This window comes from Echinops telfairi, unplaced genomic scaffold (assembly GCF_000313985.2).
Source record: "Echinops telfairi isolate 266 unplaced genomic scaffold, ASM31398v2 ScPeMD7_7461;HRSCAF=8499, whole genome shotgun sequence".
NCBI classification, from domain to species: Eukaryota; Metazoa; Chordata; class Mammalia; order Afrosoricida; family Tenrecidae; genus Echinops; species Echinops telfairi.
This window is the reverse complement of record NW_022111361.1, coordinates 715,341-741,200: the sequence shown is the minus strand read 5'-3', so window position 1 is coordinate 741,200 and position 25,860 is coordinate 715,341. Positions and strand designations below refer to the sequence as shown.

Here is a 25,860-nt window from a genome sequence, read left to right as displayed (position 1 = left end):
TCTCTGAATTCGTGATTTAAAATAAGAGAGCTGAAAGACTGATTCACAGCATCCCCCTTCAAAAAATACTGTATTAAATAAATTAGTCCATCTCTTTCCACATTAATCCTGCAACAGAATAGTACTTTGAACTCTCAAGCATCTCAGGTTTCCCAAAACAGACGGTAAATAATCACCCAGAGATCAAGTGATGGGTAGAGATACGCCATTAAGGAAAATTGTACTGTGTATGTAGGTGATTTTATACTGATGATGATAATGGCCTACTACCTTTATACAGCTTTCAACAAACCAATTTTATTTCTTCATGTTCTGGTTCCACTCATGCCAAGAGCTGGTGGTAAGAGGACTGCCATAAATGATTTTTCTATTTTCAAGGTCCCCTTTGTCAATGAAATCTAGTACCATGCAAACAGCCCTTCCTCAATACACACATCCCTTCATATATGTGTATGTGATGACTATCTGTAGATAGCTGCACCACAGTAAGTATTCGGCCCTGCTGCTGCCTCATGGTGAGCACGTGCTAAGAGAATAGAACTGAGATCTAAGGAGGAGTTTGGGTTGTAACCTCTACAGAAGCAGACTGCCAGGCCTTTCTTCCTGTGTCCATGGGGGGTTCAAACTGCTAACCTTTAGCTCAGAGGAGGAGAGACTAGGCTTTCTATTCCCATAAACAGTTACAATCCCAGAAACCCGGGGTGCAGCACCAGGGGGGGGGAATATGATACTATGAGTCAACATTGACTTGACAAGAGAAAGTTTGGGTTTTTATGGACCTAATTCTCTGGAGTTTTCTGTCCCCCAACTTAGAAACAATGTTTTCAACCATTGTTGCTCCCGATAGATAAAACTTTTTAGATCTTTCTGTATCCTGGTTATTCTCTTCTGAAGGCATTCCTCTTTGCAAGATCCTGGGAATGTGGTAGTCAGAATTAGACTTAGGCCCATTCTATTCTAAATGAATATGATCTGAAGTTTGTTCATACAAACAGAGTCAATAGAAGGCCATGTATTTCAAAGGTAATCAAATATGATGAAGTAAATTATAAGCATTTTCAGAACACTATACAAATAAGGGATTAAAAAAAATACTTGTACCTTGATGAGACTGAAGTATTGAATTGTATGATAGGTGAATTATATGCTAATAGAACTGTAAGGAAAAAACAAAACCAATATACCCATTTAACAAAAGGACAATTCATAGGACAGAATTGGTTGAAAAAAGCATATAAAACTCCCTAGTCGCCATCTAGCTGAGAAGTAACAAAGCCCACATGGAAGAAGCACACCAGCCTGTGTGATCATGAGGTGTCGAGGGATCAGGTATCAGGCATCAAAGAACAAAAAAAATCATATCATTGTGAATGAGGGGGAATGTGAAGTGGAGACCCAAAGCCCATCTGCAGGCAACTGGACATCCCCTTACAGAAGGGTCGTGGGGAGGAGACAAGCCAGTGAGGGTGCAGTGTAGCAATGATGAAACATACAACTTTCCTCTAGTTCTTTAATGCTTGCTCTCCACCAACCCCCCTCACCACTATCATGATCCCAATGCTACCTTACAAATCCGGCTAGACCAGAGGATGTACACTGATACAGATAGGAACTGGAAACACAGGGAATCCAGGACAGATGAATCCCTCAGGACCAGTAGTGAGAGTGGCGATACTGGGACGGTGGGGTAGAAAGGGGAACCGATCACTAGGATCTACATCTAATTCCCTTCCTGGGGGGCATATAACAGAAAAGTGGGTGCAGGGAGATGTTGGACAGTGTAAGACATGACAAAATAATTATAAATTATCAAGGGTTCGGGAGGGAGGGAGGGGGGAAAATGAGCTGATACAAAGGGCTCAAGTAGAGAGCAAATGTTTTGAGAATGATGATGGCAACATATGTACAAATGTGCTTGACACAATGGATGGATGTATGGATTGTGATGAGTTGTACGAGCCCCCAATAAAATTATTAAAAAAAACAAAACTTCCTAGTCAACTATTTATTAATAGATAATTAAAGTAAATGACAGGGACCTTAGAACTATGGAATTAATTCTGTGAAACAAAATTCTGGTGATTTATCTCTTCATATACAAAGTTATCTAAATGCATTCCTAACTGATGCTTCTTTCCATGGTATTCATCAATATATTTAAATATATTTTAAAGTATTTAGATATAAAAAGTTTGTTTTTATTTTAAGAGTCTGAAAGTGGTTTTAAATCTTTACTTATTATATGGTTTAAGTCATTTAACTCCATTTTGTTGTTGCTGTTGCCTTAGTTGTTTCATTCACTAGGAAACAAGCAAGTTAACTTCTAGCTGGGTGCACAGGCAGCCTGAATAAGCACATTCAAAAGGGAAGCACGCTCCTCCTTTTTACTGGACAATACTACAAAGTATAGTCAATAAGCTTCAACTAAATTGTCTCTGCTATTCCTTCACTCTCTACCGTTCACTCAATCCTTACTCATCTGCCCCTATAGGATGGAGCAGAACTGCCCCTGCGGGTTTCTGAAACTTTTAAATCTTTCAGGGAAGCCGACAGCCTAGTGGTCATCCCACCCCACCCCCAGCCCCAAAGAGCAGCTGGCAGCTTTGAACTGCAGGCCTTGCCGTCAGCCGCTCCCTGTGTCGCCCACTGTGCCACCGTGCCGCCTTTCCTAGCAGTTAGGTGAGTACACAAATTTGAGAAACATTGAATTTGGTCGTTTTCATACTTCTAAAACTCTAGAATTAGATTACTTTCCTTCATACTACCTCGCTGATGGCACCTTACCTTTCTCAATATAATTCTTGGGGGCCCAGGCAGGATCCCCATCTGCATATGGATCATTATACTGAACTACTGCAGCTTCCTCGTCTTCATAATCCACTGGAGGAGGTGGTGGTGGAGGTGGGGAGTCGTCAAACAGGGGAATGTCATCTGGTGGAGGTGGAGGTGGTGGAGTAGGACTGTCAGCAACTAAAAGGATTCAGGCAATTAATGTCAATCAGAAAATGGTCTCAAAGGACATTCTTAAGTTTTACAAGAGTGCTAACTCATATATAGCATGCACTATAATAAAACATGCAATGATTAGAAATAAAAGCTTGGTGTGTTAAACTTATGCCTAGTAGCATTTAAGAATAATTCTGAAACATTAAAATAAAGGCATTAGGAAGTACTACAAATGAGTCAATGCAAAGGTTAGGAGACAATGTCTTTTTCCATAATGATTATGGGAGTCATTTCCTTATTCCAAGGTTCATGACAGGACTCTTTTTCGACACTGAGATTATTTAGATTACTGTCTAAAACAAGCCACATGTCACAATGGTCATTTGGACTACAGCACTGGTTTTTTATCATTATATTAATAGTTTGGTAGCCTTTCATCAGGCTCATTCCTGCCCCTAATTTTTACTTTAGTTAGAAAAATTAGAAATAAATAAGGTAGGTGGATTTTTGTTTCTTGTTCACGTGGGTTTTCTCATGTTTAACTTAAAATTTAACAAGATTGACGTTAAAAATTAAATAATTCCTGAGTAGATAATCTCATTAAATATATTCTAAAATGCTTATTTTCATATTTACTTGTTAGTGCAGAAATCAAGCTAAGGTTTTTGCATTATTGCTAGGAAAACAAAGCTACAGGATGAGGGGAGACTAGATCACAGGATCCCATTTTGTAAGAATACACCTACAATTAAATTAAAAAATAAAGTGAGGGAAGATTGGATTCAAAATATAAATAAATTCACTTATGTCATGCAACATAAAACAACAAAAAAAGGATTAATATCACAAATCCTAAATGCCTGCAGTATGTGTATATATGCTTAAATACTCAGTGGAATAATAAAGGGGAAAATGTCAATCTAGAACTAGGAACCCTGAACTATTATGCTAAACCAAATCAGTTGCCTATGAGTCTATTCCAACTTATGGCGACAAATACGTAGCACAGTAGAACTGTGCTTCGTAGAGTTTTCAATGGCTGGTTTTGTGAAAATATTACCAGGTAATAAATGCATCCCATCTTTAGGAATTCAGAGCCAACTCATGTCTAATTTACAGTTCTGATCCACAAATGTCTTTAAAAGTGCAAGAGACGATAACAATGACTGCCACACACTGACTACAGGAGCTAAATGGTTAGATGTTGGAGAGCGTTCACACTACAAACAGAGTAACTCACAAGCCGATTTCAAGGCCTGTTTATGTGAACAAGGGAGAAAAAAATGTAAGTATCATCTATCTGTAAAAATACAGGTTTTCAAAGTTTACTCTAACACTGAGAATCTAAATCGCCAGATAAAACACTTTCAGATAATTGACCTTCAAGTCCGTGATTTCTATTTTATCTTTGAGAGGGATATGAAAAACGACTATTTTAAAGACCAACCCTGGGAGGTGATCACACACACTCCAGTAGCTATCAAACAGCTATCTACAATTTATTTTTGTACCAAATGCCTACATCCATTTTATCTTTGCTTATCACAAAGTTGTGTAGCACGCTTAAGAGGTCCCCACCCTAACATCAATTAGCCATAGCTCATAACCTTAATATGACCTATTGTTAAGTTACACATGCTTGTCTGAAAACCAGAAGTGCATTTCTATGTGATTTATACTCATTAATTTGTTCCACTTTCTGTATATTCAACTGTTGTGAATTCACATAGGTTTATCTTCAAATTATGTACACAGCGTAAGGAGTTTGGTCAAAGTAATTCTTTGTACAAGATCCTCTAGCAGCAAGTGTTAAGTAGATAGTTCAACACTGCTTTCTGATGTGAATCATAAACAGATATGAACACAGTGGCGTTTTATCGCTCATTCCTTCACATGTAACCACCCTGATTAATATGTTACCTGCTACAGGCATTCACAACGACCAGCTTTGAGTGCCATGAGAAACCAACTGTTTTAACGCACCAAAAAAGACCACATACATTGGAATACTCTGAAAGTGGTGACAGTTATCACCAACCCTCCTAATACACTTTTCAAAAAGTAGATGCCATCTTGTGATGGAAAATCAGTGTCAGGAGAATAACTGGCCTTGTTGGGAAAAGTGAATTAAAACACCATGTTTGCCTAAATAATGAACATCAATACTAGATGTCTAGCAAAACAGAATGAACAAAAAATGAATCAATAAACTTTGAACCCACAAATGTGATGTTTCATTATGGCTATTTAAAAACACTTATGAAATTTCACAGACTTAGCTTTTAAAGTCTTGCAGCAATAAGGACTAGCAATTTAATTATACTCATTAATTTTAAGAAAAGAGCTACTTATTTTTACTAAAGGCGTAAAACCTATTAAAGGTTTCAAACATATTAAAGTAAGGTTAATTTACACAAAATAAGTTCATTTTGAAGTTACAATTTTCATATGGCCACTAGATCAGATCACATACTTTTTAAGGTTGAGGGCTGTGTCTTAAACTATCTTTATTCTTTCCAGAGCCTTGCACATAACACCCTACACACAAACAAGGCTTGAGGCAGTGAGGGGATGGGGAAAATAGCACAACACAGTCAGCAGAAGCTGAAGAATAGAATTCCCCTCCAACAGTCTTCTTAAAAAAATGACTTGCCAAGTGGATTAAGCATTTGTTCAAATCATACTGAGATTATATTCAAAGTGATGGTCTCAAATAAAGTTAAACCACCTTACCATCTTCACCTTTACAATGGCTACAATGGCATGACAGAGCTGGTTCAATCGTGATGGTAATTTTGCATTTTGCTTACACCCACTACAATCACTTAACTAGGCCTACATGTCTTCTGGCACGTCAAAAGTATTAAGACAGTAAACGAGTTTATCCTGATTAAACCCATATACTCAAAACGATTTCTGAAATCATTCAGCCTGACCTTCAGTCAAAGACAAAGGGCCCTCGACTGATGAGCAAATGGATAACGTGGATATAATTTACTTAATCTTGAAGATTCCTTCTTATCCTATTAAGATGCCTTTTACAGACGTGCAAAAGGAGCCTGGTGCTGCCATGGGCTATATACCAAGCTGCTAACCAGGAAGTCCTTGGTTCAAACTCACCAGCCTCTCCTGGGGAGAAAGATGAGTCTGTGTGCTCCCATGATGGATTTAAAAGTCTCGGAAATCAGAGAGGTAGAGCTACACTGCCCTATATAGGGGTAAATGAGGTTCTTTTTTTTTTTTTTAATGGAAAGCTTTCTCTAAAATATTTCTAATTTAAAGGGGAGAGGGAGAATCCTGTCCCAAGTTCACAGTAAGTGTAATCTCACAGAAAAACTAATCTATCTTAATAAGTGTGTTGGAATTAGAATGTTTTCTAGCTAATTCCCTAAATAATTAAAGAAAGTAGTAGTTTCTGTACAATTTGAACTTTTGTGTTTGAGTGTGTTTTAAGAATCTGCAAAGAACAAGTTCCTGTCATAGGTTATTTAACTGCCTAAGGCTGCAGTCTGAAATTTCCCTAGGGCGTAATCATGCACACAGAGGACACACCGAAGACCCTGCTCTTCAGTTTCCGTAACAGCTGCACCTATCTTCAAGGGAAGATTAGCTTCTCAGGAAAGGTAAGGAAAATGAGGACTCATCAGCCATGCATGCGAGAGGGAGACAGCCTCTACTCTCGGGTAGCTCCCTTTCCCACACTTACTGTTTTCCTGCACCCTGGCCACGAAGCCTGTGAGAGGTATCTGTGGAGTCAACTGAGGCATAGGGGGAGGGGGTGGAGCAACAGAAACTGGTAGCCGACAGCATGGTATGGGGAAGTGAGACAAAGGAAAGGAAACAAACAAGAAGCAGAAGTCAGTTACAAGGACCACAAACACAAGTATGCCAAGAACAGTTTGCAAATGAAACAAAACAAAGCAAAACAACAAAACAAAAACCTGCACAAGTTTATTTCCCCATGGCATATGTAATAAGGCAGCCTTGTGCTTAGCTAGTTGGTTCATTTTAGTCAAGAACAAATACACTTAGTTTAATCCTGATGTTATATTGTTTGGGGAAATTTTTAATTTATCATCATATCTACTTGCCTGTAATGTGATTTTTAAATTCTAAGGAAAGACTTATACAATGAAGTTATTTTTATATTTGAAGTAGACAATTTTAAGTTTAAAGGCATCACTCCTAAATCTACTAGACTAGAATAAGAGTGATCAAAAGGATCCTGCTGTCAGGTAAGTATTGGACTGCAAACAGCAAAGTCACTGGTTCAAATTCACCAGTCACTCTGTAGGAGGATGAGGCTGTCTGCTCCCGTGCAGATTTAGCTATAACCTTGGAAACCCTGGACAAGCCCACTAGGCACTGAAATTGACTCCATGGCAGTAGGTACATTATGTTTTTCTGTTTGTTTAATTGTTCACTGAAGTTCATGAGTCATGAGAGATGAAAAGTAGCCTTTTAACGTTGTTAAGGAAAGGATTGGCCATAAGTTAAAAGTTTTTGTATTGAAATACTGCTAATGAGTTACCAGGTAGCTTGAAACACATTCCAGCCTCTTTCAGGAGAGTACAGAATTTATAGGAAAATGATACTAAATGCTCATTATGAGCAGTAAACGTACAAAAACTTTTAACAAACTGAAAGGCAAATCCACATGCTCACCACTCCGTCCATTTTAACAAGACAGTAATCAAGGAAAAGTCAGTGGGACTGGGTAGCAAAACTTGGTGTGCCGGTGGTCACCAAGCAGTGACATTAAATTGACCTACTTACATATATATTCCTAAGGAATAGTTAAAGGATGTTTCAGTTAATCAAATGTATAAAATTTGGTAATATAAAATTTTTTAAGAAGTTTCAAGAACCAAAGAAGCAATAACGTAAAACAAAACAATACATATGCATTAACATTCACTGGGTAGCTAAAACAACATTGAATTCACTATGAACTTGGTCCTAGTCATCCTGAAACTCTGTATATTAAAAAAGATTCATAGAGGTTTTGATGTTAAAAAATGAAACAAAACAAAACAAACTCCCCAAAATTCTACCAGAACTTTTAGGAAACCCCCTCGTCCTCGCCATGCTGGTTAGTACATAAAGAAAAGGTTAGCTGTGAAGGTATCATCTCACCACCACCACATTTAGACAGAGGGAAGTGTGCACATCAAAACACTAACAACATCTTACATACATCTAACTACACCACCAGCTCTCAGACTAAAGGATGATGAAATGTCACAAAATGTAATCAAATATTTAAACTTTGAAGCCAAATTTGCTTTACAACTTCCAAAGAATTCAGACATTCAGTAGTGAACTTGTGTTCTTTGAGAATTAAACAAGTCACTAAGAATTGCTAAAATAAAAGTACACAAACTTATTATGGTAGGAGTCGCTGGGTCAATGGAGTGTCTGAGTGAGGAAAAGAAGCCCAACGAACACTTAGTCATCTAAAGAGCCGTGAGAACATGAAACCTTCAGGGCATAAAATCCAGTGAGGCCAATAAGTTGATATTCTGTGCAGTATTCAGATGTTACCCCCTTTCATCACCGAAAGGGGACCAGGAAGAATGTGAAGTCCGTGCCTTGGTAGTAACTTGGGTCACATCGTAAGTCTGGAAAGGTTATCTGATTTGAGGGAAGTATCTGTGAATTTTTGTATGTCTTAAGTTTAAATTCTCAAAAAACGTAGGCTATAACACCATAGATCTAGAACCCTAAAATTGAAATGAAGATTCAGAGAACATTCCCTAGTTCTGCTTTAAAACACGATGCATGTTCAGAATGTGCATTATAAATAAAAGAACTTCCACCAACGTTCTATGCAAACGTGGAGTGTCACGATGAGGCAGTGTTTGTGAGTGGACTACGATGAGCACGTGTGCAGCTCTAGAAAGCAGTTACAAAAGCGACACGGGGACGGTGTCTTTCCAAGCTCTGCCCCAGTGATCACCACACTTTGAGCCAAGAATAAAACCCAGAAAATAGGTTCATTTCAGATCTCAGTTTCTGTTCCTTTTTTGGATTAAGCATTTTAGTATGTAAGTGGAAATTAAGGACTACCCTACGCAATTCAAGCTACAGTTTTTTAATCTTAACAGCTCTTAAACATCCATTGCAGTTAGTGCTGAGATGTGCGATTTGAGGTGAATAGAAATCAAAAGGAAATCCTTCCCTGTTAGAATTATTCAGCTAAAGTAAGCAGGCGATAAAATCTATTTCAATGGTTTTGAACTCATTTAACTATAGGTTCACAAGTGATAGCCACCAATTGTGACACTGTCTTAAATAAAATGTTTGTATCTTTAACTACTTGAAACATGCCAATAAATATGTTTGTATCTTTAACTACTTGAAACATGCCAATAATATTACTTGATTTGATTCATTTAAGTGACTTTTTGGGTTCTCTAATTCGATTAATGGTAATAAAAATACTATGTTAAAGTAAAATGCCAATTGAATTTCAATAAGGGAAACACACTTGTTAAATCTGAGTTGGGGGTGAAGAATGTGATAAGCAATTCTTCTGAAAATGGTATGAGATTCAAGGTCCAACTTTCTAAAGCAGAAACATGAAATAGTACAGTTTCAATTGTTGTCTATCACAGGCCAGATGAACAGTTACAAGTAATTTCCATCTAAAGGGAGCTCCACCGTTAAATGCCTGCAAAGCACCAGCTTACTTGAATTCTGAGAATAGAGTGGACCTCCATTCACATGAGGCTGAGCAGAGAACTGAGCCGTCACAGAGGGAGTCCGTCTGTATCCACCAGAAGATGCCGAAGAAGTGGTAGAGTTGTGCCGAGAAATCTGCCTGGTCATCGTGCCATACTGAGAACCAGGGGCTGAGCCCGGAGCTGCTGGAAAGCACCAGTCAAAGCAACCAACAGAGAGACGTGAGCACTGTACATCACCTCCGAGCGCGGGGCCAGACAGCGGCCCTCGGTAACCCAGGACTGCTTTCTAAAGCCCACAGCACAAAATCAAGAAAGATGTCAACTGAGAAAACAATAGCTCTCCCCAGTTAGTTAAAAACAGAAGGAAAAACAGATACTGTATGGAAAGTAAGTTACAGTCTTAAGCCTTTTAAATGAAACAACCCCAAAGGTTATTTTACTAATGTTATTTTTTTTCTGCACCATTAAAAAAATACTTAAGGTTTTACAGGTAGTCCCTGGCTTACTACAGGGTTGCAGTCAAAAAACCTGACTCTGGCAGAAGTAACCTACTTCTTTCTCCTTTTTGTTTTTATGTTTCATTATTATTGCCTTTCCTTCCATTATCAGCATCTCTATAAATCTGCTATTACATATAATAAACATACAAATATATTTTAACATTACATGTAGTGTGTATTACTAATGATGAGATACACACGGAGGGAAGAAGAGGAGTCTCTTCAGTGTAGGTCATAGTAGCTCAAATATAAGTCAGGGACTACCTGTATATATAAACTGTGCCTTCCCCACAAAATAGGTACCAAAAAAGTTAGACAAAAAAATCGGTAACAAAAAGGGGAGAAAATGTGAGTTTTTGAGGCAAGAAAGTATGAAAATTTTATTTGACTTACAAACTTCTTCCTTTCTCAGAAGTAAAGAATTTATCTAGTCTCATCTGGGCTAAATTTTAAAAATTTAAGCTGCTAATAGATTACTTCCCACATCTATTATTTTTATATGCTTTTGAATTTTTACTATTACCAGCAGTTATTGCTAGCAATACATTTTAGTACAATCATTTAGCAATAATTTCTAGTTTCAAAGCACTTATAAATGTGCAATATGTTGTATCTCTGCACATTTCCTAATGAACATACTTTTCCTATTACCTTATTGGGGAGTAAACGTTAAACTGGGGACATTTTTTGAATGTGTAAAATATGAACATCTTATAAGTTTGTTCTGGAAAAATCCCATTATCTTTCCAACTGTTAAAGAAAACTTTTCAAGAACAAATCTTCTCTCAGGAAAATTGCCCTTCTCCATTTGTTAAGAATTTTTATACAAGAACACCATGGACTCCATTTCATTTATGTGGAATACATGCTGGAAAGATTGCAACAAAACTACTACCTAACAGATAACATTTGCATATACTCTGGACAACCAGGTATCTTCGAACACTGTGGTGGATGAAGTCTGTATACTGTCATCAGCCCACAGGTTGGCTTCCATGCATGTTCTTCTAATGGGATGTCACATGGAAAACTATTTCCCCAGAGTTTTAAAGCTAAAAAAGGGTATTGCTTTGTAGCTGGGGGGAAAAAAAAGGAAGAAAATCTCATTATCTTTCTCTATACTAAAACAACTTCTTTTCCATATTACACTCAAAGCAATCAGTTGCATTTTTAATTATTATGCTTATCATATAGCAAAAACATCAATAATTCAATGTCATCTTTATCAACATTTCAAAAGCTTAATGTTCAAACGTTAATACAGTTAAAGCCTCTAAAGTTAACTACATTTACCAAGTTAACGTCTTAATTATCTTCTTTGCCTAAAGATTCCAAATCATGACAGACTTAAGAAAATGACAGCATCCTAGTTTATCATTTAGTTGTCTAACCTCTCCGCGAGGTCATACGAATCATTAGGTAAAACGGTGTATTTGTAAAGGTGGCTGATATGGAACATTTTTAGAGCTCCCGCGCCATAGTCAGTCACTAATTATTTGAATCGCTACCGTGTTCATTTAGTTGATAAAAATAGATTTTTAAAAGAATCATCTAATCAAAACCCTTCAAGAATGAATAACCTTGGACAAAATTTTCTAGAGAGCTAAGACAAGTGTTTAAACATATTGAATAGAAATCTCTGTATAATGTTTTTCAATTTCTAAGATTTACACAATAAAATAAAATGAAATAGATTTTTGGTGGTTCAAAACAGAAAGCCAACTGTTTGCCAATTGTCAAAACTATTTCCATGAAAAATTTTAATGTCATACAATGGAATAAATCATAATACCAAAGGACACATAATATGTATACAATAATTTAAAGAAAAATGCCAATGCAAGAAATAGAATATTATCAAAATCATTAAAGTTTCCTCTGTGCCTTGCCTTAAACACTCTTTCTTTATAGATATAGCCATAAACAATATACAGAGGTTTGCAAATTTATGAACCTTATGATGGAAAGATTTTGTGGGTTTTCTAGTGACCTATTCTATTCCTTCTATGCTAATTTTGAAGACACATCCATGCTAACAGATCATTCATCTTTATCATTATTTACATATAAATATTGCACAATTTATTTAGCCCTCTACCTTTACTAGATACCTGAGTTACAGATCCCTATTTTTACTATTAATAATACCATTGTGACCCTTCCTAAGCACGGTTCCTATAGCACAGTGATTCTCACACTTTGGTGCTGATCACAGCTTCACTGCGACAGCCAATTGTAGCAACTACGCTTGGTTTCTTTCTAGGGTTTCTGATTTAACATGTGCGGATTAGGACCTGAAAACGGACGTTTCTAACCAACTCCCAGTTGGTGCTGATTTTGTTGGTCTAGGAATCGCACTTTAAAAGCCAATGTTCTAGAACTTTGAAACTGTTTGGTTTTAAGGACGATTCTCAAAAGCTAGAGAACGCAAAAGAGGTTTTGTTGATGCTATAGATATAGTGGAAGTTAAAACTGACAACAGCTTTAAAACATATGACTACACAAGCACACATTCCATTAGCCAACAGAACAATGACTATCACGAACCATATCACTACCTCCGGAAAATTCTGCTGTACACTTGGGACTGAATGAGAATGAAAACGCATTTCATGCCTTAGTTGTTATTATCATGAATGGAATTCTGACCTCACAGACACCATAAAAGGACCTCAGGGTCCCCGAGGGGCCCACTGGCCATGTTTTGAAAACTGGCACTCTAGAAATACAACTGATACATCTATAGCAGGCACAGGTTTGATTTGACTAAGCAATAAAAAATTGCAATAAAAAATTACTTTCCAAAGTGAGTTTACCAACTAATAAACTTCCACCAGCAGAGTATTCTTCTGGCACTGTGTGTCTTCACTAGCATTTACTACTAGTGGAGTTTTGTACTGTTTACCTCCTTGGTCGGTAGGAAGCAGTGATTTTAATATTCATGTTCCTCATCCTTAGACTGAAGGCTCTTTCTTTCCCATATGGGCTGTCTCCCAACAATTTCTATTAATATGGTATTTTTCACACACACACACACACACACACACACACACACACACACACACACACACAGTCCCTCTTTCTCTTTTTGTGTATTATGTGCTCATTATTTTGATAGTGATTTGAGATGCTGCTGAAAACGTTATTTTGCCTTGAAGCTCAGGCGCTCCTCACTTACTACCTCATTCAACATTTCACTTCTAGGGCAACAGTGAAAAACCTGCAGACAACTATTCTGTGCATTAACAACATACATCTGGCAGTAACCAATGCCAAGGCAAGGTGAGAGGAACGCTGATTATGATGCTTATAGCTATTGTGTCGACTTGACTGGCCCATGATTCTCAATTATTTGGCATTTATATAATGATTTAGCCATCCTCCATTTTGTGATGTCATGTGGTCATACTCTGACTTTAGTACAACGCTTGCTCTTTGAAACCTACATACTTATGTTCATTAAGTGAGGAGTGGGCGTATTTGAAACACCTCATTATCCATCGCTACCCAGATGATGATGATGCTGATGACTGTGTATTTCTAGGCTGAAGAGTTTTTATACTATATTTATATTTTACCTTCCTTATACAATTCAATCGAGTCAACCCCAACTTGGGAATAATTTAAGTGAATTTTACTCAAAAACTCTATAGCCTTTTTGATGTCCTAAAAGCAGAGCTAGCTCAATTTTCACGCTGTGATCCACGGTAAAGACTCCGCGCACCTGCACCACACACGTCTGTTTCTCCTTGTGTCCTCACACTTCACCCCAGCGTGTTGACTGTCCTATAAACCAGGGAGTTCCAAATCAAGTGTCATTTGAAAACCAAAAAATCAGATTAGATTACTAATTTAAAAAAATTATTTTGAACCATCACTGCTATAATTTTCCTACACAAATCTAAACAAGTAACACATTGAATTTGTAATAAGCCAAGTCAGAAACCTTTTACATTACATAGAGCATTATTGTATATTTCCTTGCTGTGTAACTTCAGAGGCCTTTCACCAGAAGAAATTAGTAGATTGGATGTAATACGTTACAACTTTGGTGTTATATACCACCACCTACAACTTACTAATTATAAACACTAACCATCGTTAGGTGCAAAGAAGTTTATTATGACTTATGCAAAGTAAGTTACATCACTCCAACGGTTCTGCAGCCTCACCTATCACAGTGCTCACTGGGAGAGGAGGTGGAAGTGCTGGTGCTGGGGGGCTTCAGAAGGAGGAAGGACAAAAATGTTTTCTAATAAAATAGTTTATAATTCAGGTCAGAGCGAAGCAGTAAGAAAGCACAATGTATGCAAAAGAAAAGAGACGCACATACGTAAAGCATGTTCGCTTAGATCTGCATGTAAACGAGGTCCGCACCTATGAGTACCTCTTCGTCCTTTTTCAATGGCATTCTGACGCTGTGTGGGGTTCTTTCCCTTACAGTGTTACTATCATACTTAATGTTTAAATTGATATTGAATAGTGCAAGAAGTCTCCATTTCATTAACTGGCAATCCAGGGCTCATTTAATATTCTAAAGAGTAAACAGGTTTCCCTCTTTAATCCCATGTGATTCTCACGGCATTTCACTAAAATACACATTGAATATGATACATAAAAGCCGTAAGATCACAGGAGAAGGTAACATCAGAAGTGAGATATCAGCCAAAAAGGCAACTCTTTGAAATATTACATATGTTTATATAGAGACACTGACCCTTTGGCTATAGCATCACACAATACTGGTTTGCTCTTGAAATTTAAAAAAAAATCAATCATTCTTGAACAGTACCCAAGATAAGTATTTCTCAAGTGTAATGCCAGGAAAGTTACTTACTATGCGTTCTACATCGAGAGAAGCGCCTGGTGAAATGCAAATGACCTCATGAAAACCAATGTAAAAAAAGAGTTTTCAATTTATTAGTAACCTCTATTCTAGTAAAAAAATCACATACATTTAATAAATGTTATCCAGCATAACTTTAAACTCTTTTAGCCTTCTACCAGAAAGCTCATAAATATTATTATCACATATTAGACATTAACGTTTAATGTACCTGGCCCAATAGTGGGTGGTGAAGGTGTAGGCACGGCAATGGGAATGCCAATACTGCTGCCGCCGCTGTTCTCCCTACTTCCACTCCCTCCACTGCTGCCACTGCAAAGAAACAACTATAGGTAAAAGCAACTCTCAAGATTTACCACAAAGGTGAACATAATCAACTGAAGGCCATCAAAACTTTTTATGCTGTGCACGTCTGCGTTTGTGCATGTGTGCGTGTAAGCAGAAATTCATAGTGCTGATTACAAATCTTGACTTGAATATCTAAAGTGACTCTTGCTTCATTCTAGTTCTCAATTTATATGAAACCAATGTAATCATAACACAAAACTCAGATGAAATCATCCTGAGAGAAGTATTTTAAAAACATTACCTATAAAATTGTATTGGGTAATGCATTACCAAAAAAATGTTATGGAACAGTCCACAGCTATTTATTCACAGCCCATGAACCACAGTGAACAAAGCAGACAGAATCCACATCGACATGGAGCACCTACAGGAGCACGGAAAAACAGACACTAGAAGAGGGTAATGGGTGCTATTAAAAAATAATAATGTACAAGAGCTATGGAAGGTAATTAAAAGGGATAGTAATACTAGCCTGAAATTAACATTTCCACTTACCATTAAAAAAGGTGATTAAAGGCAGGGAAATTTTCTGGAAAATTAATATAATCATATAAATGATCTCATAGCACTGTTACACAGTTGGGTAATCAATAAAGTCTGGAATAGTCACTACTGTTAATGACTAACCAACTTGCTACTCTTTTACTCCCCCTCTGGGTAGAACACCTTTCACTATCCAGTTATTTCAGGTAATCCGTGTACACACACATATGCTACATATTACGCTTTCAGTATCAACATCGTTAAGTTCAGAAATTCAATGGGGCAAAGAATTTTCAAGAGGCCATTCTGTGTAACTAGAGCATTGTAGATCGATGAATACTTTTTTGCACTTACTATGCTTCACTGTAATTATTTTTACAATTTTTTTTTAAACAAGTGTGGGAATCGGCGAACTATGGCCCATGAGCCAAATCTGGTAAGACTACACCAAACTTGTACAACCTGTAAACTAGTTTTCAGGGGTGTGGGATTTTTTTGTTTTTACAGTTTTAAATTTGGCGGGGGGTGTCCTATTTTGTGGCACATTAAAATGATATGAAATTCAAATTCCGTTATCCAAAAAGTTTTATTGGAACATAGCTATGCTTGTTCATTTATGATTTTTTTTATGACTGATAACCAAAACCAAGCTCCCTGCCATTGAGTTGTTTCTAACACAAAGGGATCCGATAAAACGGGGTAGAATGGGCCCTGTGAGTGTCTGAGACCCTAGCTCTTGCTAGGAATAGAAAGCCTTTGTCATTCTCAAACTGCTGGCCTTGTGGTTTGTAGCCCAATGGGTAACTAGTGTGCCACTCAGGCTGGTGCTCAAAAATGGAAATTATTCCTTTTGCAGGGAAGAAGACAGAAGGCAATGATTGAGAAAGGGCCCTGGATTGTTGATAACATTTCATGCTCTGATCTGGATAATGGTTACATGGATGTGTTCAATTTGCATTAACTCCATCAAGCTACAGACAAAATAAATGTATGCTATGCTCTATAACCAATCAGCAGGTACCTTCAAAGTAGTTGAGTTCTATAATTTAACAAAAATCTAATTATAAAATAGCTTCTATTCTATTCTGTCATTATTCTTCAGAGCTAAGCTAAACCTTTCCTGTAATGTTTCACATTGCATAATTTTGGTGGCATTTAATCTTTTATCCAAAAACATTTCAGTAGTTGTCTTGCTCTTGTTAAAAAAAAAAATTGTGGGGGCTCATTCAAAGATTTATCTGTTATCTCCGTCAAAAAACGTGCTCAGATGTAGAAATATCTAAAACATAGAAGTTACAGCAAAAACTTATAGGCTCTCTATATTATTGTCCTCCCTTTTATATTCTCTATCAGTAATTGAGAAGTACTTTACCTTTACTTAGCACCCGTGTTGGAAGAGTAAATCACCTCCACTCTCAGGTGTTCACATTCTCAAGCCCAAGGTTTACCTGTGTGTCCTCGGTCTCTGATTTAAAGAAGCTGTCCTGCCTGGACTATGCTGACTTCCAAGCCTAGCAGGACTCGTCATGTAGTCATTAGGGACTGTTGGGGGTTTAACAGGTTCCAAGGTTTTGTAAGGAGTATTCCGTCTAAAGGAGCATAATAGAAAAAGGAATAACGGATAAGAGAAGTACGAGTGGTATTTCCCCCCTCAAATCTGTGATTCTTTCTTTGTGACCCAATGCAACACAGCAAATAATAATTATAAGCTAAAATCATAAAAAGGTTAAAGTGCAAGTTTTAAGTGAGATCTACTGATTTTGTTATTTTCAAACAAAAACTAAAGTGTGTTACTTTTTTTAGGGTAATTTAAAGTTCCAACCTTAAATTTCTAAAAATAATGCTATCATTTAAATGCTTGAAAATATCAAACGTTGAAATACACGTTATTCCCAGTTCGGTCAGCCATAAACTACTCAGTCACCCAAAAGAGAAATAATCTACTCTGATTTGTCCCTACCTCAACCTGGAAGTATAAAACAAATGCATTTTGATCCGAGGTATGATGCCATTACATTCTCAAGAAATGATTTGTACTTTTCTGCTTAATACCTTCACATACTTTCTCAGGGGTGGAGGAATTCACAAAATGAAAAAGACAACTAAGATCCTCCAAAAATTGTATTATTGGTCCTTGTAGGTACCCCTCCACCAAAAATAAGAAATTTTCTCTGTTAAGGGGAACCACTTTTCAGAAATATCTTATTAGCGTAGGAATTGGGAAGGAAGAAACCACCAACTGTTACCTTTTCTACTTCTCCAATTGGCCTTTCCACAAAGCCACTCTAGCATGAAGGGGCCTAAGCCTACAAGCAGAAGCACAGTTAGAAGCACTCCAGGTAAAAGTCCTTAAATCTCAGGAGCCAAGTAACAGAGAAAACAGAAGAGCTGCAGGCTACCAAACCAAACTACATAAAGCAGACCACTTACTCAATGTTCTACAGCACAAATACTGTAAACACACATGAAGGGACCACATGAATCCTCTGGTCAAACCATCTGAACAAGCTGAAGTCAGACTTATATTTCAAAAAATGAATTGGGAGACAAAAAAGTGAACAATGCTCTTTTTACAAAATACATAAAAGGACTTTCTAGCATAGACTTCTACAGAGAATACTATAAAACAGGCAGATTCATTTTGGATTCTGTTCAGGGAAAATAAGAACCAAAATGAATTTATAAAAGATAAGTGTCACATAGAGAGGGTCCCAAGGCAAAGATCCACACATTTACTTAAGTCCCCAAAATACCGTTTCTTTTAACATAAAAAAATGTTGTTGAGTTCTTACCCCAATGTTCCCCGGCCTGACATAGGAGGACTTGGTGGTTTCTGAGTAGGAGGATTTGTTCTCGACAGTGTGCCAGTTCTTGCAGGCTGGCTATTTCCATGCTAAAATGTGGAAAGAAAGGCTTTTATTTTTACACCAAATTGTTCTCTTGGTGTATTGACACTGTGTATTATTATTATTTAATATCAGAATGTGAAGTGAGGATTCCCAGACAGTTTTCATGCAGACTTTAGTACCACCTTTTTAAACGTAAAGAAAGCATTTGCATTGAGCTGTCCTAATTATTTTGTGTCATTTACGGCAAAATATATAGGTGAGATTACTGGGTTTTATGTATTACTTTATTGTGAACTTTACACAAATTAACTGAAATCAAAATTAACAGGTCTCCTAAAATGTTGGGGAGGACAATCCAAACCCTTTGCCATTGAGCTGATTTCGACTTAAAGCAACCTACCCCATGTGTTACAGAGTAGAACTGCTCCATCGGGTTTTCTCGGCTGTAACCTTTATCAAAGGAGATTGTCAGCACTTGCTTCAGCACTATCACTGGGTGGGTCTGAACTGACACCTTTTGATTGTTGTCTAACACAAACCATTTGTTGTCTCCCAGGGAGCAGAAACATTGTTGGCAAGGTGCATATCTAAACCACAGATCAGACAGTACCAGTTTAAATATCCACCTGAAAGATCATCTTTCCTCTGATAAGTGAGTAGCAAAGTCACATATGTCTGGGAAACCTCCCAATTGTAAGTCAATAAAAAGCAAGGCAACTATGAAAAAAAAAAAAGAGTGAAGCAATAAATGTTAGCGAAATTAATGTTCCTATATCAATGCAGATGTCAATATATCCTTGATATATTAACACATCCAAGGCGGAATGTTGCTAATTTGAACTGAGTTTCAGTATATTTAATCTATATAAATCCTATGAGGAAAAAGCAGACAGACATACGAGGAGTTTTCAATTTTAGTAACTCTGCAGCCTCTATCAATATAGAGGAAACACTGGATCAAAGGATAAATGATGTCTCTTACCTTGGCTTTTAGCCACTTTACGTTGGCAAAAAAAGGGGGGAAAAGTAGAAATTAATTCTAAATAAATTATATCTGATAGGATAGGTTTACATTTCTAATAATTAAATTCATATTAAGGTTTATTTACTGAGCCATATTTCAATTTTGTTAAGAAAAAGATCAACATAAACAGTGGAGAAGTATTTATATGTTTCACATATTTTTAAGATACATTCAAAAGGAAACCACCAGTTAAGTTAAATAAGCCACAACACAGGCCTAACTATTTCTTTGATTAGTATTTTATCTATGGAATGATTTTGATTGAATTAGATATTTTTAATGTGGTTTAATTTAAGCAAAGACACCATTATAACACTTTAGACATAGTATTCTAACACCTTAGCATACAAGACGCTACAACAGCCACCACTGCTATCAAGTTGCTTTCGACTCAAAGCAACCCTACATGGGGTTCCCAAGGCTGTGAATCATTACAGAAGCAGACAGCCTTATCTTGTCCCCACAAAGTAGCTGGTGGGCTCAACTGCCACCCTTGCAGTTGGCACTCCAATGTTCACCGCCAGGGCTCCTTAGACTTTACTAAATCATGCAGGCCTAAAGATGAGTATCCATTACTTCAATGGTAGTATACCTAGCTACTCACTTACTTAACTATCTCGTTACCTGACATTTCACATTGACACAACAGTAAAGAATCTGCTATGCAAAAATTTTACAAGCTACACACGCACAACGACCAAAGTCGAGGTGAGAGGGATACGTGGTAAAGTTGTGCATCAACTGGGCTAACCCCAAGGTTCTCAGTGGTTTGGCAGTTATGGAACGATGTGTTTGGGCAGTTATAGACTAATGAACTGTAAATAGTACAATGAAAAATCAGAGGTTGCTTCCAGATTCAGAAAAAGACCTACCACTTTGATATTTAAAAACAAACGCACCACATATAGTAATACCTTAACTGGACTTTGACTAAGGAATAAATCAACAGGGTCTAGAAAAATGCTTCCCTGTGAGCTTATGAACCCAAATCTTTAACATGCCAATTTGAGGCTAGAGACCACTTTAGCTCCCAGAGTTGCTTTAACCCATTGAGTACGGATTCATAAGCTTAAATGCTACTTCTATGAAAGATAACTAGTTGATACACAAAAAATAATGGGTATAATTCTAATGCATCACTTGTATCATTATCTCATTGCTGTCAAGTTGTTTTTAATCCAGGATGACCCTATGAGTGTAAATATAACTGCAGAACACCAGGCCTTTCTTCTGGGACACATCTGGGTCAATGTGAGCGGCTAACCTGTAATTTATGAGTCAAACGCTGACGCAGGCAAAAGCACCATCCACGCACTTACACAGTACCACTCAAAAAATCAAAAACAAAAAAAAACTTCAGGTTTTATAGTTAAAGGTCTTTATAAAGATTTTTTGAGTTTCAGATACTTTACATGACACCCGTCATTCTAAATATGCTATGTATCATGTTATGAGTGACCATAAAAGCAACATTAAGGAGTAATCCAAAAGAGTAATTTATTTTACCTTACATGTATTTTCATTTCTAAAAAATCATACCACAATTTTTATATTTTCATTTTTATGTAGCACTACTTTACTAATCTGTATCTGAAAATAGTATGAGATCCTACGTAACTTCTAGTTTCACACTTGTATTTTTTAAAACTAAAAAAGAATACAATTACAAGAATCCTTAAAGATATGCTATACTAATGTAATAAGCATTATAATACACTGAGCACTATTTCACAGTAACTTAGAAAATAGAAAATATTGTAAATGCTACCAAATATTTCCTCTCAACTGTTGTTTTATATGAACAAGAACGGATAAATATATCTTTTAAATAGACATAAAACCTAGCATTTACTTATCAGTTTGTCCCAAATGACAGACTGAAAATAGACCACATAGGAATGAAATTTCTAGTTGAACTCTGCTGCTATGTAATGGTGTGACCTTTCACCTGCTGATCAGTTCAATTTCTCCCTCTACTAAGTTTCTGTTTGTGTATTACAAGAGTGTGGTACAGTGCATTAGAAGGAAACTATCTCTGTATCTTACAGATCAAAATATTATCATTTTAAGAATTTATAAAATGTTCCCACCTAATTATCCTGAAAGCATGTGACTTCAGTCTCACATCTCTTCTTTAGCATTTAGGTTGATGAATGAGTAATTTTAGCATTCCCCTACAATCTTATATACGAAAACAATAGAATTATCTTTGATTCCTCCTTATTTTCTGTCTTCATGTAGATTATAAGCTTTGTGAACCAGAGACTACTACATGCTTGTTATCTAATTCAAAGGCCAATTTTTTTAAATATTGATTGGTCCACTCTGTTTAATAGAAAGCTGTTTGTAAAAATCAGTTCATATGTGGTCTCTATCCTAAACTATCATCTGCATTAGGAAAACATAAGAACTCCGAGATCATCTTGTCTTTCAGGGCAGTGAAGTAAGCACACGCAGACATGTAATACAAAGTTCCTTTGTAAATTATGAGCAAAGCTATAAAGCTGTTTATTATTATTACTAATCAAAAGTAAATTTAAGCTTCCCTGCTACATAGCTGAGTCTTTTCTAGTCTATGATTACTATGAAATTTTAAGCAAAATTTCTTATAAAATTCATTTTTCTATTCCCTATTAAGTATATGTTCTGAAATTCTCTCTGTCCCAGAATTCTTTTATCTTATTTTACATTGTTTCCCCCCAAACAAACCAAACTTCCTTAGGATATTTTTTCCATATTTTTAACACTACTTATGAAGTTTATGCACATTACCTTTTTGTAGCATGAAATATATCAGCACAGTAAATACTATTTAAATGAAATTCAGATATAGCAAATATAAACACATTGAAAATTACATAAGGAAGAAAATTGGACTATTAATCTTAGACTGTGAAAAATTCAAACATAAAGTTCAAGCTTTATATAGAATATCACAACATGAGTGTATAGGAGATACCGAATGCCAATGGTCAGTGTGGTCAGCTGTCCGGCTCCTCTCAAGAAAGCAAAAAAAATATGCAGAGTGGAACAGATCCAGTGGTATAACCATTAAGGTAACAAGTTAGGATAAACCAAGATTCTAACTGGCCTCTTAAAAATTATTTTTAAATATTCTACAGGCCAAAGGTAAAATCAAATAATGGTCTTCTAGAAAGTTAACTACCCATATCAGAGAACAACTTTATCCTGAGCACAGACAGTTGAAGAATCCAGGTCATTCCATTCCAATACTTAAAAAATGATGCAGAAAAAAAAGATCCATAGCTACCAAGATGACTACAAGTATCTTTCAAGACCCCCTAAATTGGACCATTCTAAGAAACATACAGGGGAACAAATAATCCTTCTCCTAAATGTCTGCTGCTTGGGAGTGCAAAGAGCAAAGCTACATAAACTTCCCATTTTATAACACCCCCCCACACACATACATTTAAGAATAAAAGTATTAAAAAACTATAATCTCCTACACAAATTCTAAAAATATGTACATTTTTTCTTTTACTTTTAATACTCATTCAACAGTGAAAGCAAGAGATGTATCAAGACACAAATTTAACACTAGTCTAGGATTCCAATGGGATTATCTCATATATATCTATTTACATATCCATGCTTCCTTGAATATAGTCCAGTCTGCAGATAAAGTTCCCAACCTTGTAAAACAAAGCCAATAGTTCTTAAAGTTCTATGACAATTATAATGCTATAGGTGCTGCTAATGAGAAGCTTCATCACTGTACTTCCTATGCAAAATAATTGTTTGATATGCAAATTAATTCAATTAATGTGATATAGGAATGCTTACCTTGACACCATGGCCCACATCATCTAGAACTGTGTAGTCGATAGGTTTCCGAATATACCTGACAGGGCGTTCCATATTTGCAGGTGCTATTATTTTGTGCGTTCTTGATGTATTCTTATTTGTTGTCAAAATACCAATCTCTCTTCGAGCCACTTTCTCTTTATGAATGTCCACAGTCTGTATTTTAAATTTGAACAATGTAAGAATATATTACCTTACGTAATAAATAATATATATGATGTTGGCACTAGGTTGGACTACTACACCACATGAGTATCTTCCAGTGAATACTCTTGTCTTTCCTTTCAAAGATAAGCAAATTATCCTCAAGGCTCAGAGGAGAGGATAGCTAAAGGTAATTAAAGGCACCAACTAATTTAATGGATTTGATTTTGAAACAATTCACAATTCTCAGGGTGCAATTTTCTTTCCTAAAGCTTTGGGGGACGGGGTGTGAGGCAGCTTAACTAAAACTGTCTTGCTCTGCTGAAGATCTTACGTTTTACTTGGTGGAGATAAAGAACAGACATAAATTAGTAATTGTGGCTCAAAAATTAAGAGCTATAGTCACATGTTAAGCTTATTTATAAATATTATAAAACTAGGGTATCTTAAAAAGTTATAGATAACATGGTAAAGAATTTTAGAAGACGTAACTGTGCTCATGTGGAACCTGTACATAGACCAAAAGCCAGTTGTTCAAACAGAACAATAAGGTACTGAATGGTTTAATATCAGGAAAGATGTGTTAGGGTTATATCCTTTTACAATACTTATTCAATCTTTATGCTGAGCATATAATCCACGAAGCTGGATTATTCAAAGAAGAATGCAGCATCGGGAGTGGAAGAAGATTCAACAACCAAAAATTTGCGAATGACACAACCTGGCTTTCTTCTAATGAAGAGGGCTTGAGACAACAAAGATCGGCATGGATTATACCCCAACATAAAGAACACAAAAATCCTCACAACTGGAACAATAAGCAAGATAAAATTGAGCCAATATCGTCAAGGATTTCATTTTATTTGGATCCAGTCAATGTCCATGGATGTAACAGTCAAGAAAGCAAGAGGTATCGCATTGAGCAAATCTGCAGCAAGTTATTTCTTTAAAGTGTTAAAAAGCAAAGATATCACTCTGAAGATTAAGGTGGACCTGACCCAAGTCTTGGTATTTTCGATCACCTTCTATGCATGTGAAAGCAAGGCAATGAATAAATAAGATTAGAGATGGAATGATGTGTTTGAATTACGGTGACGGAAAAGAACACCAAATACACCACAGATTACTTGAATTAAAAATAAATCTCTTGGAGGGAGGATGATAAGACTTCATCTCACCTACCCTAAGCATGTTATCATGAGGGACCAGTCCCTAGAGCAGGACACCATGCTTGGTGAAGCAGAAGGTCAGTGAAAAAGGCGGCTGAATGACGGTGGCTCTAAGTATGGGCTGGGCTCCAACCCAACCATTGCTGTGAGGAAGGCACAAGATACGGCAATGTTTCACTCTGATGGACACAACCAGGGTCGCTCTGATCAGAACCTACCGGACAGCACCTACAATAGCAGCAACATAAACAGTTCGCAGCATGACAACTAACTTGTCTTTGCAGAGTAGATAGGATTCAAGAAGAGTCGTAATGTAAGAGGCAAATACGGAGATTATTCAAGGCAGAAAAACTGCACAGGTAGGCAAACGAGTAAGAGAGAGTTATAAGCAAGGGCAGAGGTTACAAACTGACAACAGCAGCCTGCAAACTTGTCTTGCAGTCTACTTAGTACCAGCCTATGCAGTGCTGTGTCTCTCTGTGTTTGAATATTTCTAATTGTCTCGACATTTCAAATTGGATGTTGCAAATGGTTGAGACATACCCGTTACCAAGAAATCAACAAGCATTTCACTGAGCAAGTCCACTGCACAAGACCTCTTTAACGTAGCAGAGAGCAAAGATGTCACTCTGCGGCTTAGGGTACACCGACTGAAGCCATGCTATTTCCAACTGTTCCCAGGTGGTGACAGTTGAGAAAGGAATACGGATGATCGCGGAAGCATCGATGCATTTGAATTATGGTGTTGGATAACAGTCTGGCAATCTACATCCATAAAGATTATTGTCAAGGAAGCCCTAAGGGGCCCTTCTTCTCTGTTAACATGTGGTTTCTGTGAATCAGAAGCAAGTCAATGGCACCCAATAGTAGTTAACATGAGAGAATTACACAGCAATTGTTGGACAGTTTTGCGTGTGTATATAGATCACAAATTCAATATTTTATTTCATTCTTTTTTTTTCTTCTTTTAAAAATCATTTTATTGGGGGCTCATACAACTCTTATCACAATCCATACATCCATCCATTGTGTCAAGC

General features: G+C 36.8%; 1 protein-coding gene across 13 annotated transcripts in view; it reads right to left on the bottom strand.

Moving 5' to 3' along the window:
• Positions 1-25,860, bottom strand: part of ABI1 (abl interactor 1) — a 124,782-nt gene that overhangs the window by 3,549 nt on the left and 95,373 nt on the right. For 2 of the 13 annotated variants that reach the window (XM_045300208.1, XM_045300199.1), the window contains 8 exons: positions 23,490-23,666; positions 19,641-19,655; positions 18,602-18,702; positions 17,258-17,398; positions 15,190-15,290; positions 9,639-9,815; positions 6,653-6,739; positions 2,785-2,970 (listed from right to left, as the gene is read on the bottom strand). In XM_045300208.1, the coding sequence (XP_045156143.1) occupies positions 2,785-2,970; positions 6,653-6,739; positions 9,639-9,815; positions 15,190-15,290; positions 17,258-17,398; positions 18,602-18,702; positions 19,641-19,655; positions 23,490-23,666 (985 nt within the window). The remainder of the gene's footprint in view (positions 1-2,784; positions 2,971-6,652; positions 6,740-9,638; positions 9,816-15,189; positions 15,291-17,257; positions 17,399-18,601; positions 18,703-19,640; positions 19,656-23,489; positions 23,667-25,860) is intronic. The other 11 variants (XM_045300200.1, XM_045300203.1, XM_045300204.1 and 8 more) reach the window with 11 other exon arrangements.